Here is a 12,591-nt window from a genome sequence, read left to right as displayed (position 1 = left end):
GAATCCTTCTTTAAGGCTGAGCCTTCTCCTAGTTTTTTGTTCTTAAGCTAGTATTCATACTGAACCTCCAAAAATTAATCAATTATAGTTGAAAGTGTTCCTACCCCAGGACTCACTTTAGCCAACACTTCTGCTCCTGGGCTTTTGTTACCAGTAAGTCCTGATTCTCTGCAACTGCCTATTTCTCCAGTTTTCGGGGAAGCAGTTTGCTCTGTGATCTCAGTTTTCTGATGGATCTAAGAAGAGTCGTTGGTTTTCAGTTTGTTCAGCTTTTTTTCTTTTTGTTAGTAGGAGTGACTGTTTTCAAGCTCTTCCTATTTCAGACCAGAAAATCAGAAATTCCCTTGTTTCTTATTAGAATGAAGATTTTACTTTAGCTCATTCATCTTAGTCTCTTAAGCCTTTTCTTTCCCCTGTACAAACTTCACTGAAAACAATGATTTTAGTGAATATTTGAACATAGATTACATTTGGGCAGAGATACCTTTTTCATCTTTTTTAAAAAAATTATCTTTTCACTTGTTGGCTTTTCTAAATGCAGACTGCAGTCCTTCTTAAGCTGTAAGGCTATGAATCCTGCTGTTTCTTTTTAAGCCTCAATTCAGCAGTTAGAAGGATTTTTAAAAAAATCTGAAACAGTTATCTCCCTAGAAGGATGTAGACAGAATGAACAGTGAAGAGAATTTGTATACCGTGTTAAAGTACTTTCAATGTATCTGACACTATCCTGTGTGGATACAAGGAAGAATAAGGTGAGGTACTTAAATTTTAGTATTCTCAGACTAGTCAGGTAACAGACAAGCCAATAATATCATACTCAAATTGCCAGGCATGTCCAGAGGACCATAGAGGTGGGACATTTTGTCTTACCTTGAGGGGTTGGGAGGAGGCAGGAAAAAGTCACCTAAAGTAGCTGACATGCGATCTATTTCTTAAAGGATGACTAGGGTGGAGGAGAACATCCCAAGCAGAGAGAACTGCTTATCAGATAAATGGTTTAGTCTATGGTTGCTTTTTTCTGCAGTCAGAACTTGGAGAGCAAAGCAAATTGGGCAAGTTAGGTAGAGTTTCTCCAACTCTGCTTGATGTATGGTTTTATTAGAACAAATACTTGCCCTATAAAGTTTTTCAAAGTCAGTGTAACCAGTTTTGAATTTTTTTGTTTTATATTGTAGTATGAAATTGAGAATTAACTATACTATGTATTTTGTATTTACATAAGGCACAACCTGCCAAGATAGTTTTTTAATGATCAAATTATGTCTTATAAGTATTTTGCATAGTGTGGAATTCATTTGAGTTTGAGTTCAGTTTGACTGGTTCTATTGTTGCTTTAAATGTAAGGATATTTTATGATTTCATAGAAGGAAATTTTTAGAAACAATAACCCACTCATTTAAGCTAATCTCATTTACTTAAACCATTTCTCTTGAAGTTGTAACCCATTATATAATTTCATGCATATTTCCTCCTACACATATTTACTTGACTCTTTCAGGTCTATAATACTGCCACTTTGTGGCAGAGGTATAACGAGCATAATTTTAAATTCTGCATGAAAAACAAGTTGTTCGTCGTTCAGTCACTAAGTCATCTCCGACTCTTTGCGACCCCATGGTCTACAGCACGCTGGATTTCCCTGTTCCTTACCATGTCCCAGAGCTTGCTCAAACTCATGTCCACTGAGTCAGTGATGCTATCTGACCATCTCATCCTCTGTCACCCCCTTCTCCTCCTGTCCTCAATCTTTCCCAGCATTTGGGTCTGTTCTGATGAGTCAGCTCTTTGCATCTGGTGGCCAAACTTTGGAGCTTCAGCTTCAGCATCAGTCATTCCAATGAACATGGAGAGTGTATTTCCTTTTAGGATTCACTGGTTTAATCTTTCAGTCCAAGGGACTCTCAAGAGTCTTCTTCAGCACCACAGTTCGAAAGCATCAGTTCTTCAGCACTCAGCCTTCTTTATGGTCCAGCTCTCACACCCATGCATGATTACTGGAAAAACCATAGCTTTAAGTAAACATACCTTTGTTGGCAAAGTGATATCTTTGCTTTTTAATATGTTGTCTAGGTTTGTCATAGCTTTTTGTCCAAGGAACAAGCATCTTTTAATTTCATGGCTTCAGTCACCATCCACAGTGATTTTGGAGCCCAAGAAAATAAAATCTGTCACCACTTCCGCTCTTTCCTCTTCTGTTTGCCATGAAGTGATGGGACCAGATGCCACAATCTTAGTTTTTTTGAATGTTAAGTTTTAAGCCAGCCTTTTCACTCTCCTCCTTCACCCTCATCAAGAAGCTCTTTAGTTCCTCTAAACTTTCTGCCATTGGGGTGCTCTTCAATTAATAACTAATAGATTATTGCCTAGTTCTATTGATAGTTTAGTGACATAGCTTTTGAAATTACTTTAATCAGCCAAGATAAAGCTGTTCTAGCACACATCTAATATACTGTTTCTAAAATGAATGAATATGTATACAGAGAAGGAGGGAGTTTGAACTTCTTAGAGAAATCAGGATAGGGAATCTTATTTTAGATTACAGAAGACAACACCAAAGCAATCTTAATTTTCTAAAAAAAGAAAAAATCTGATTTTGTTTCATAAAATTTGACTTTTAATTATGCTGCTGCTAAAATTATTACCTGAGATAGTATGCATAGATGATTCAAGATATTTTGGAACACTTCTTAAACTGACCATTCAGTTCAGTTCAGTCGCTCAGTCGTGTCCGACTCTTTGTGACCCCATGAATTGCAGCACGCCAGGCCTCCCTGTTCATCACCATCTCCTGGAGTTCACTCAGACTCATGTCCATCGAGTCAGTGATGCCATCCAGGCATCTTCATCCTCTGCCGTCCCCTTCTCCTCCTGCCCCCAATCCCTCCCAGCATCAGAGTCTTTTCCAGTGAGTCAACTCTTCTCATGAGGTGGCCAAAGTACTGGAGTTTCAGCTTCAACATCAGTCTTTACAGTGAACACCCGGGACTGATCTCCTTTAGGATGGACTGGTTGGATCTCCTTGCAGTCCAAGGGACTCTCAAGAGTCTTCTCCAACACCACAGTTCAAAAGCATCAATTCTTCGGCGCTCAGCCTTCTTCACAGTCCAACTCTCACCTCCATACATGACCACTGGAAAAACCATAGCCTTGTCTAGACGGACCTTAGTTGGCAAAGTAATGTCTCTGCTCCATTAAAGTGTATTAAATCATCATTTTTATTCCAGACATTTCTTTCTTCACTCTCTTTACTTTCCTTAATAGAAATAGTATATTAGTTTTCTATTGCTGCTGTAACAACTTACCATAAAGTAAAACAGTACAAGTATATTATCATACAGTTCTTGGGGCCAGAAGTTCAGTATGCATGTCATCGGCCTAAACTCAAGGTACTGGACAGGCTGTTTCTGTCTGTAGTCTCTAGGGAATGAATCCAGTTACTGCTTCTTTGAGTTGCTGGCAGAAACCAGTTCCTTCCAAGAGTAGGACCTAGGTCTTGTTTTCTTCCTGACTCTGAACTGAGATTTATCCTGCCTTTTAAAGGCTACCTGATTTCCTTGCTCGTTGTTTCCCTCTTGCATCTTCAAAACTGGCAACAGCCTTTAAGGCCTTCTCACTTTGCATCTTTGTGACATACTGTTCTTCTGTAATCTTTTACTTATTAGGATTTATATGATTAAATTGGGCCCACTTAGATCATCCAGGAGAATCTCCCTCACCTTGGGTTCTTAACATTAATCGTATCAGCACAGTTCCTTTTGCCACCATGCAGTGTAACATATTACCAGGTTCCAGGAGTTAGGACCTAGACATCTTTGGGGAGGTATGTTTCTGCCTACTGTAACTCGTAGTGCTAACTGGTGCCTGTCTTCCCTGGATCGGTTTTCCTTTTCTGTTTAGAATATCTCTGACTTTTCTCTCTTTGATTCATTGAATGCTAGTGAAGTGTTAGGATTCAGAGTAGTGAGGAGAAGTTATTGGGGAAAGAGAATTCTAGAAATACTGAAAAAAAAAAAGGAAAATATGCTTAGAATATTGCTTTGTAAAATAGAAAGTCTTTATGTATTTTTGAGTTTAACTACTTTCAATCCTTAGTACGAAGGTCCATAGTTTTTCAATACCCAGCAGCGGGAAGTAAACCAGTAAAGAATCAGTTAATTTAGGATGAAAATATTCCAAGATAGATACTCATTCAGAGCAATAAATATTAATAATTTATGTGAATTTTGATAATGGATGACATTGTATTTTAATGTTATTTCTTTCCTACTTAGATCATCACGAAGTACGTATATGAGCTTCTGGAAAAGGATTGTAATTTGAAAAAAATATCTATTCCAGTAAGTCCAATTTTTAAAAGTGTTTATAATTCCAAATAAAATATTTTCAATTCAAAGAAAACTTTTGTTTTAGGTTACCTGTGATAAGTTTAAATGTTAAGATCCTAGTGTTTTGATATTGATAAAGATAATATTAAATACTGTCATTATACGTCATCTCATTGTGTGTAATAGTTCTTAAAAAGTAATATTCTTTAGTGTAAAGTAAAAAAATACTGATTTCCAGTCTTTTTTGAAAATGACGTCACAAAAGAAACTGCTCTTTCCTCTACCCTTTCTCATTTCATTGGTATAATTTATTTTTACATGTTTATTTGAGTAAACCTATGTGTTTTTTCTTGCATTAGACATTTGCTTTCATTTTAATTATTTCTTGATTATTTTAAATTGTATGTTTCATTTCTGTGTTATTTCCTCTGAACATCCCCAGATTTAATCCTGTTTCACAACACTACTCCTCTCCTTAGTGGAAGTCTTTTTTTTTCTTTTTCAAATTTTGCATATTTTGCCATTTCAGAGTGGAAAAGTTTGAAATTTGTTCTCAGATTCAGTTTCTCAAGAGAGCTTTTTTGTTTTTTAGTGTACAGTATGAAATATTGAGGTTTTGAATGGAGAAATAGTAACCTTATGTGTGAGATGATGGTAGACGAGCTGAGATGATCTTTACTGTCCTAGACAGTTCTCTGATTTTACAACCTTTATGAACCTCAAAGACTTCATGAAAATTATTTAGGACACAAAACTTACAATGTTGATAATTTCGTTCCCATGAAATCTTGCATGAAATTCTAAAATTCTTTGGGTAGTGTTATTCCACTATCAAGTGGAGGCTTTTAGAGTTTTTTAATACTATCCATCCTCCCAAATTACTTCCATAGGTTGATTTTTTTTAAAAGATCTCTATTTTATATTTAACTTTCTATAGATAACCTCAAGTACTAGGCCATATTGTTAATCGTTTATTAATTTATTCGTTCATTCAACAAATATTTATTTTAGGATGCCAGGCACTGCTCTATGTGCTAGTGACATACTCGTGAATGCAGTATTATTCTACGTAATGACTAGGCCAACACTTGTTTATTTGAGAACTTTCCTTCCTTTTGAATTATGTGAAAACCAAGATTTTAGTATCTTTTTTGAGAATGAATATAAAAGTTGTTTTCTGGATTCAAACCTCTTGTTTTGTTTTTGACTTTAGGTCTAGTGTCTCACTCTATTAAAATTATGTGTTGAATTTGGTCTTCTGGAAAGTCAAGGCAGAATTTTGTCACTTTGTCCAGTCTCCTTTTTTTGTTAATTCTGTTTCTTTTGAAGCTTCTGACGAATGATATTTAAAGAGCCTTAGGTTAATCCATTGTTACAGCACAATTAATTAGTATTGAGTCCTTTAACTTTGCAATACTTCTAGTTCCATTGAACCTTTAAACTCAGTTTAATTCCCTGGGTTTCTAGAACAAATTACAAGATAATTGGCCATACCTGTCATGTTACATAATTGTTTCATTTTTGTGTAGAAAGCCTGAGATTAGATTTAGAAGGACTTGAATTATTTTCCTCTTATTTAAATTTAAATCTAACGTTACACAGAGAAAGCTTTTCATTGTATGAGGTCTATAACAACCATGATGACCAATTTGGTTAGTAAAGATTTCCTAATTTTATAAATGAAAAAGAAACAATTTTTTTATTTTAGAAAATTAATCTGTCCTTAAGTTATCATAATGTATTTTATATAATTATGAGATTTTTCTTCCCTAAGTATTAGTTTTCTCCTGAGTTCTGTTAAATCCAAAAGCTAGCAGTGAGAGTGGGGTTTATTTTTGTTCAGTCATTTTTTTTTCTAAAGATATACCACCAAATTTTTTTCTTTTACTGATGATGAACTAAGTTTTAGTTTTATAGTTGAAATATTTAATAAGGCAAGAATTCTTTTTGATTGATAGCACTCTGTAGAAGCCCATGATTTGCCAGTAAAGGTGATGATCATCTCTCCTTGTAAACATGATCACGTTTACTCTCCACCTCACATAAATAGGTACAAAATATTCTCAATTTTAGTATTTCACTCTTGTGTAGAATATTGGATACATGAGTTGACTACAGATTTTCATTTGATTTATTCAATCATATTTAAATAAAATTCAAAATTAGTAGGTTTCATAAGTATCCCAAAATGAATTGTTAACTGCAAGGAATTGTTTGGTGTAGGCTCACTGACCAATTGGTCTTAGACATTGATTTGTCTATAATAGAGGCGGTACACTGGAATGACCTTTATGTGTATTCCTTAATGAAAGCTCACCTTAGTAAATTACCATTATTAGAAGATAAATGTTTTTGGAACAGTGATTTCGAAACAAGTTACAGATTCCCTGGTGGTCCAGTGGTTAAGGCTCTGTGCTTACAATGCAGGAGACGTGGTTTCGATCCCTGGTCGAAGTGCTAAGATCTACACATCCATGCCACGAGATGCAGCCAGAAAGTTTAAAAAAAGATAGACTTAATGAAGAAAACTTTATTTTATTCATTTAGATATTTTTCTATTTTAAATGAGCAATAATAACTTGAGTAAATGATCAACTGCAGACTCACAGTTCTGCATTTTTTTGAGATGAATATTATTCAATTACCATCTTAAATACTGCTTTTACTCCTTTATCGTTAATACTATTACATTGTTCATTTTTTTTCCTTAAATAATCTAATGTTCTGATATTTTTAAAATCAACATATTTGGATGTTCAAGTAAAATTTTTATTCATTTGCTCATAGCTCCCTTAACTTGTTGCCCATTAAAAAATTCTTGAACAGTATCATAATATGAGAAAAGCACATGTTTATCTTCAGAAAATAAGTACCCTTCCAGTTTTAAAGTGATTACTGTGAAATTTAATTCCACCTTTATAAACTGACTGAGGTGCTTGGTTTCAGGGGACTTTGTAGGATAAAAAAAAGGAACAGTGGTCAGCACCTTTTAGAAAGTCAATAGCTAGGGTTTTTTTTCATTAAGATAAACAGACGTCCATTTCCATACATTCCAGGATCTGTTAAGGCCTCACTGACTTTAAGAGACTTTCTTATTTGTGCCTATTTAGACATACTTTTTGGTAAATGAGTGACTGGAAACCTCTGTGGCCTCTGTTTTATTATTCACTGACAGCTTTGCCTTTTCATTTTTCTTTTGTTCTTATTACCACTTTCTTTCTTTTTTCAAGCTGTTTTAACTGAATGACTCCTCTGTTCTCGTATAACGTTCCTAGGTAAAAGGGAGTTTTTCTTCTCAGATTTGGTTTTGCTCTGCCTCCCGTCCACTTTTCTTCCTCTGTGATTTCAGTCATATCTATTGTATTATAGTAACTTGTTTATTCTAGACATCGCGTATGGTAGTGTTGTATTGCCTACTTCTCTTACGTCATATTTAATTACTACTAATAAAGATATAGCTATTTTGATTCTAAGCATTGTGTAGCTCTTTGAAAATTATCTGTAGTCATGCATTAGTTTAATCTTTCACTTGTGCTTTCTGAGCCAGTCAAGTATTGTACCCAAGTTAAGAGGACACATTGTTTAGTTAAATGCCTTTTATCTAAAGAAGTCACTGGTGAGGCTTGATTAAGATTCTTTAGTCCAAAAGTTTATTCATTCTTATGTAACTCAGTGCCTACAATGTGCCTGCCTTTTTTCTGTACATCTGGTAATATACTGGAGACACAGGTCTGTGCATTCCTGTACTTTAGTAGAGGGAACAGATGGTTAATAAACAAATATATAAACAGATATAAAGTAAAGCATATTAGGATGCATTATGTGCTATGGAGGAAAATAAAACAGAGGTTGATTGTAGAGAATTCTTCGGGAAGTGTTTAAATGGAGTGGTCAGAGAAGGCCTCACTGAGAAGATGCATTTTTTCCCTAAGCCTGTGGCCATGCCCTTCTTGCTAAAATAATTACCTTTTGTGCTGTGTGTACACAGGTGGCTTAGCATCTATTACTGACCAGTCTGATTGTCTTAGAAGTACAGAAATTTTAATTTTTTGTCTTGTCCCAGAAGTAGTGACTGAGCCTGTTTGGAATCCAGGGCATTTAATGGTATTTTTTTCTTTATTATTTTGATAATTTTATGAATATATACTGTTGATGAAGTGAGGTGCTATTGCATTGCCCAGCATATGAATTGACCTTCTCTATTTGAGGATGTGTTTATCAATCACCTGTCAAGATATTAACTTCTGGCTTTGACCTGGTCAAACAAAGTCTACCATTCACTGTTACTTGCCACTGCTGATGAGAAATACCACTTAGGGCATGTCATGGCATATGTAATAAAGTGTTGGGAAGTTACCCTTTCCTAAAATTCTCTGACTCTTTGAAATCTGAATCTAGTTTAAACCTAAATATTATGTATAATCAAAATAACTAAAAATATTCACTTTTCATTCTATAAGTAACTAGTACATAAGGTTATCAAAGTATACAGATAGTATTATTTCACAAAGTATTTGTTATATAATCCTGTGTTCACACTCTGAATAAAATGTCAAAGTCCATTTACATAGAGCAGTTGGTGTTTGAATTTTTAAATAGTTCCCTTTCCTACATTTGTTAAAAGCTTAGTAGTTTTCCTCACTAATATATGGTTTTCCAATATGTGTATTCTCCAGTTGGGTTTTCTGTTTATTTTAGATGTAGCATATTTCTGTTATGACTTATAGGCTTAATAGCTGTGTGACTTGGGCGAGTTATTTAAACTCTCCAGGCCTCAACTTCTTTGTCTATAAATGAATATAATAATAGTCCCACCTTAATAGAATTGTGACTAATGGAAATAATATTTTAAAAACATTTAGCATAGTATCTAGATTATAGGAAGCACTTAAAATTTTTTCTTTTTTGTAATGATAATATAATACTGATATTCACTAGCAATGGAGAAAGACATAGTTCTAGTATTCTTTTCCATATTTTTATATTTTAATTAATATCATGTCTTTTTGCTCCTCTACTTTATATGTGTTAATCTCTAATGAATATTTTAATTTTATTTTAAAGTTTTTTTACTTCCATAATTCTGTAATAGCTGTTCTATAATTTATATTAACCACTAGTTGTTTTCTCATTTGTGTCTATGATCAAAAAACATTTATTTATTATTTAATTTTTTTTAATTACAGGTAGATGCCACTGAAAGTGAACCAAAGAGTTTTATCTTTATGAGTGAGGATGCTTTGACAAATCCACAGAAACTGATGGTTTTAATTCATGGTAGTGGTGTTGTCAGGGCAGGTCAGTGGGCTAGAAGGCTTATTATAAATGAAGATCTGGACAGTGGCACACAGATCCCTTTTATTAAGAGAGCTATGGATGTAAGTGCAATTTCCTTTATATTTTTTTGGCATTTTATAGCTGTTTTATTATGTGTTATAAATTATTTTATTGTGTCTTTTAAAAAATCTTTCCTAAACATAGCCTCATCTTTAAATTGTTACCATTTTACTTGTAGTGAAAGATTATTCTGCATTATTTTGGAGTTACAGTAAAAAATAAAAAGACATCTTCAGTGTACAACGATTTAGACACTATCTTTAAAATGAGTATTTTCAGTTCTAATTTTTTGTTTCTTATTACATGAAATATCACTTTTAAATATCAATATTACTGAAAATACTTATTAAAAAAATGACTGCTTTTATAAATCTTCGCCTACCTGATTTAGTGAAGTTAGAAACTAAAGGAAACCTGCTACATTAAATTAATATTTTATTCTTTAAGAAAAAAGAGTTGGAATAACTCAGCATTTTTCTGTCATTTAAAATAAATAAATAAAAACTCTTTAGAACCCATAAATACAATGCTTAAGAATAAGATAAACACAAGATGGTAAATTGTAGTATTTACTGAATTATTTTATTCTTACTTGAATTCAAACTTTTTAGAAGTTGGTATTTTAAAATTGTGTTCAAGATTTTCTTTCCTGTGGTAATGAAATTGCTTTTTCTGACCTAGCTGTGTTATATCCTAATGTTTGGTGATTTGTTTTACTGTCTCATTCTTAAGTTCTCCAATGAATAGTTAAACTTTGCAAGGTTGGTTTTCTTTCACATATGAGTAGAAATTTTCTTCAGAAAAAAAAAATAAAGTGGCATCTTTACTTATAAAAGTTTAATATAGGAACGTAAAGTTATTTAGGAATATATGTGTCCAAGTATGCTGTATAAGAGCTGCATTATTTTATTTTTGTAATTAAAGAGGTAAGGAATTATTTCCTACGCTAATGAATGCAAAAGTGAAAGATAATATGTTTCTTACTTTGTTAACTCTGAAATAATAAGATTAAAGCCCAGCTCAGCTCCTAACGAATAGTTTGTTAATAGATCTTGAGACACTTAAGATTCTGTAAGTAGGATTTCATAGGTGAATTGTATATTTTGTTTCAGTCTTCACAGATATGCAAAGAACACAAAAATATCACTTTTGATTGGTTGCAAACTTCAATGGTGTGTTTTTTAATTAGAATTTAAGTAACTAAAATAAATTTAGTTTATTTTGAAGTAATTCACTTAATTTGTTATTAAACTGTTTTATATTTCAGATTATAAATAGGGAAATGAACTCACTCTCTGGCATATTAGTTTATGTTTAGAACAGACCCTGTAAATGTATTTTAAGAACACTTCATGTGAAATGTGATCACAATTCAGTGAATACTTGAAAATATAATTTAGTGAAGAGAATCAGATATTTATACATATGGGTGCTTGGTAAAATATTTTATGTAAATTATATTGTCTGTGCTAGTAGATAACTAAGCCTTTCTCATCCTAAAATGTTCTTGTATAAGGTTTTTTGAAGTGAAAGAGTATAGGGGAAACCATCTCAAATACCTTTGAACAAACTGTCTGTTGGGATCCCAAACAAGAGGGAGGAAGTCAGTCATTTCATTCTTTTAAGTAGAAATATACATTGGAGGGGTTATGGCATTTCATTGTCTTGACTTTTTTCTGCTTTTCTCAATCAGAGCAACTCATGATGCCTTGAAAAAAATCAGCTGATTTCTGAGTTCTTTTGTATTTAGTGTTTATGTTGTATACTTTGAAAATTTCAGGTTATATACTTTATTCTCGATTTTATGAATGTCATTCTGTTAACTTTCTACATGATGAACATTTTAAAATAGTTGTCTTTTTTTAATTTAGATAAAGTGATTTGTATTACTTCAGCTTTGCCTTTTCATGGTATTTCTCTGGTAATTCTTCATGGGCTGCTGCATGTTTGTATGTGGTTGGAGTATGTGCAGACAGGTAGGGGAAACAATGGAATTTTAGGAAGCAGGACCAGGAAGACTAATTAGGAGAAAGAAGCTGTCTCATTCTTTCTTTTAAATCAGATTAGCCCCTTTTATTTTTTGGTGTCTCTTTTTCTAAAATTATTTAAAGAAATGTTTCTGTAGTTTATGAAAGGCTGCTGCTGCTGCTGCTAAGTCACTTCAGTTGTGTCCGATTCTGTGCAACCCATCAGGCTCCCCCGTCCCTGGGATTCTCCAGGCAAGAACACTGGAGTGGGTTGCCATTTCCTTCTCCAATGCATGACAGTGAAAAGTGAAAGTGAAGTCGCTCAGTCGTGTCCGACTCTTTGCGACCCCATGGACTGCAGCCTACCAGGCTCCTCTGCCCATGGGATTTTCCAGGCAAGAGTACTGGAGTGGGGTGCCATTGCCTTCCCTGTTATGAAAGGCAGGGAGCCACTATTCTATTTTCCATTGTCTGTCAATTTTCATATCACGACTGAGGTAAATTCTGATATTTTGCAGGCCAGACAATATTATCTCTATTCAGTGTTAATATATTTATGCTATATTACTTGCAGACTTTTAGTATAATACTAAAGGTCCCAAAATAGGAGTCAATATAATGGTAAGGTTAAAACTTTTTCCCAATAGTAGAACCCAGCCTCTAAGTGAACTGTTTTGTAAAAAACAAAACAAAACAAAACTTGTGTTTGTCACTTTGGTAGACACTGAACTGAAGACTGGCACCGCCTCCACAATAGCTCCTGAGATTTCTTCCCTGACCCTTGGGCACCATGAGTCACAGTTTGAAAACTACAGATATTCCAATCCTTGCAGTTTAGATACTTAAGAACTTATTTATTAAAAATATATTAAGATTTCATGTTGGAGGAATAGCAAATATTTGATAAATTCCAGTAGTGCTTCTCAGGTTGCCATAGCTAATATTTTTAGTGTTTAACAATC

General features: G+C 33.7%; 1 protein-coding gene across 20 annotated transcripts in view; it reads left to right on the top strand.

Annotated features, from left to right (window-relative positions):
• ARB2A (ARB2 cotranscriptional regulator A) overlaps positions 1–12,591 on the top strand; it is a 409,235-nt gene that overhangs the window by 104,592 nt on the left and 292,052 nt on the right. For 16 of the 20 annotated variants that reach the window (XM_069590133.1, XM_069590122.1, XM_069590125.1 and 13 more), the window contains 2 exons: positions 4,272–4,337; positions 9,512–9,703. The exons of 1 other annotated variant lie outside the window; for it this stretch is intronic. In XM_069590133.1, coding sequence (XP_069446234.1) covers positions 4,272–4,337; positions 9,512–9,703 — 258 coding nt within the window. The remainder of the gene's footprint in view (positions 1–4,271; positions 4,338–9,511; positions 9,704–12,591) is intronic. 3 more of the 20 variants (XM_069590141.1, XM_069590134.1, XM_069590131.1) reach the window with 1 other exon arrangement.

Source organism: Ovis canadensis, chromosome 5 (assembly GCF_042477335.2).
Source record: "Ovis canadensis isolate MfBH-ARS-UI-01 breed Bighorn chromosome 5, ARS-UI_OviCan_v2, whole genome shotgun sequence".
Lineage (NCBI taxonomy): Eukaryota > Metazoa > Chordata > Mammalia > Artiodactyla > Bovidae > Ovis > Ovis canadensis.
Note: the sequence above shows the minus strand (reverse complement) of the source record. Positions and strands in the feature narration are given on the sequence as shown.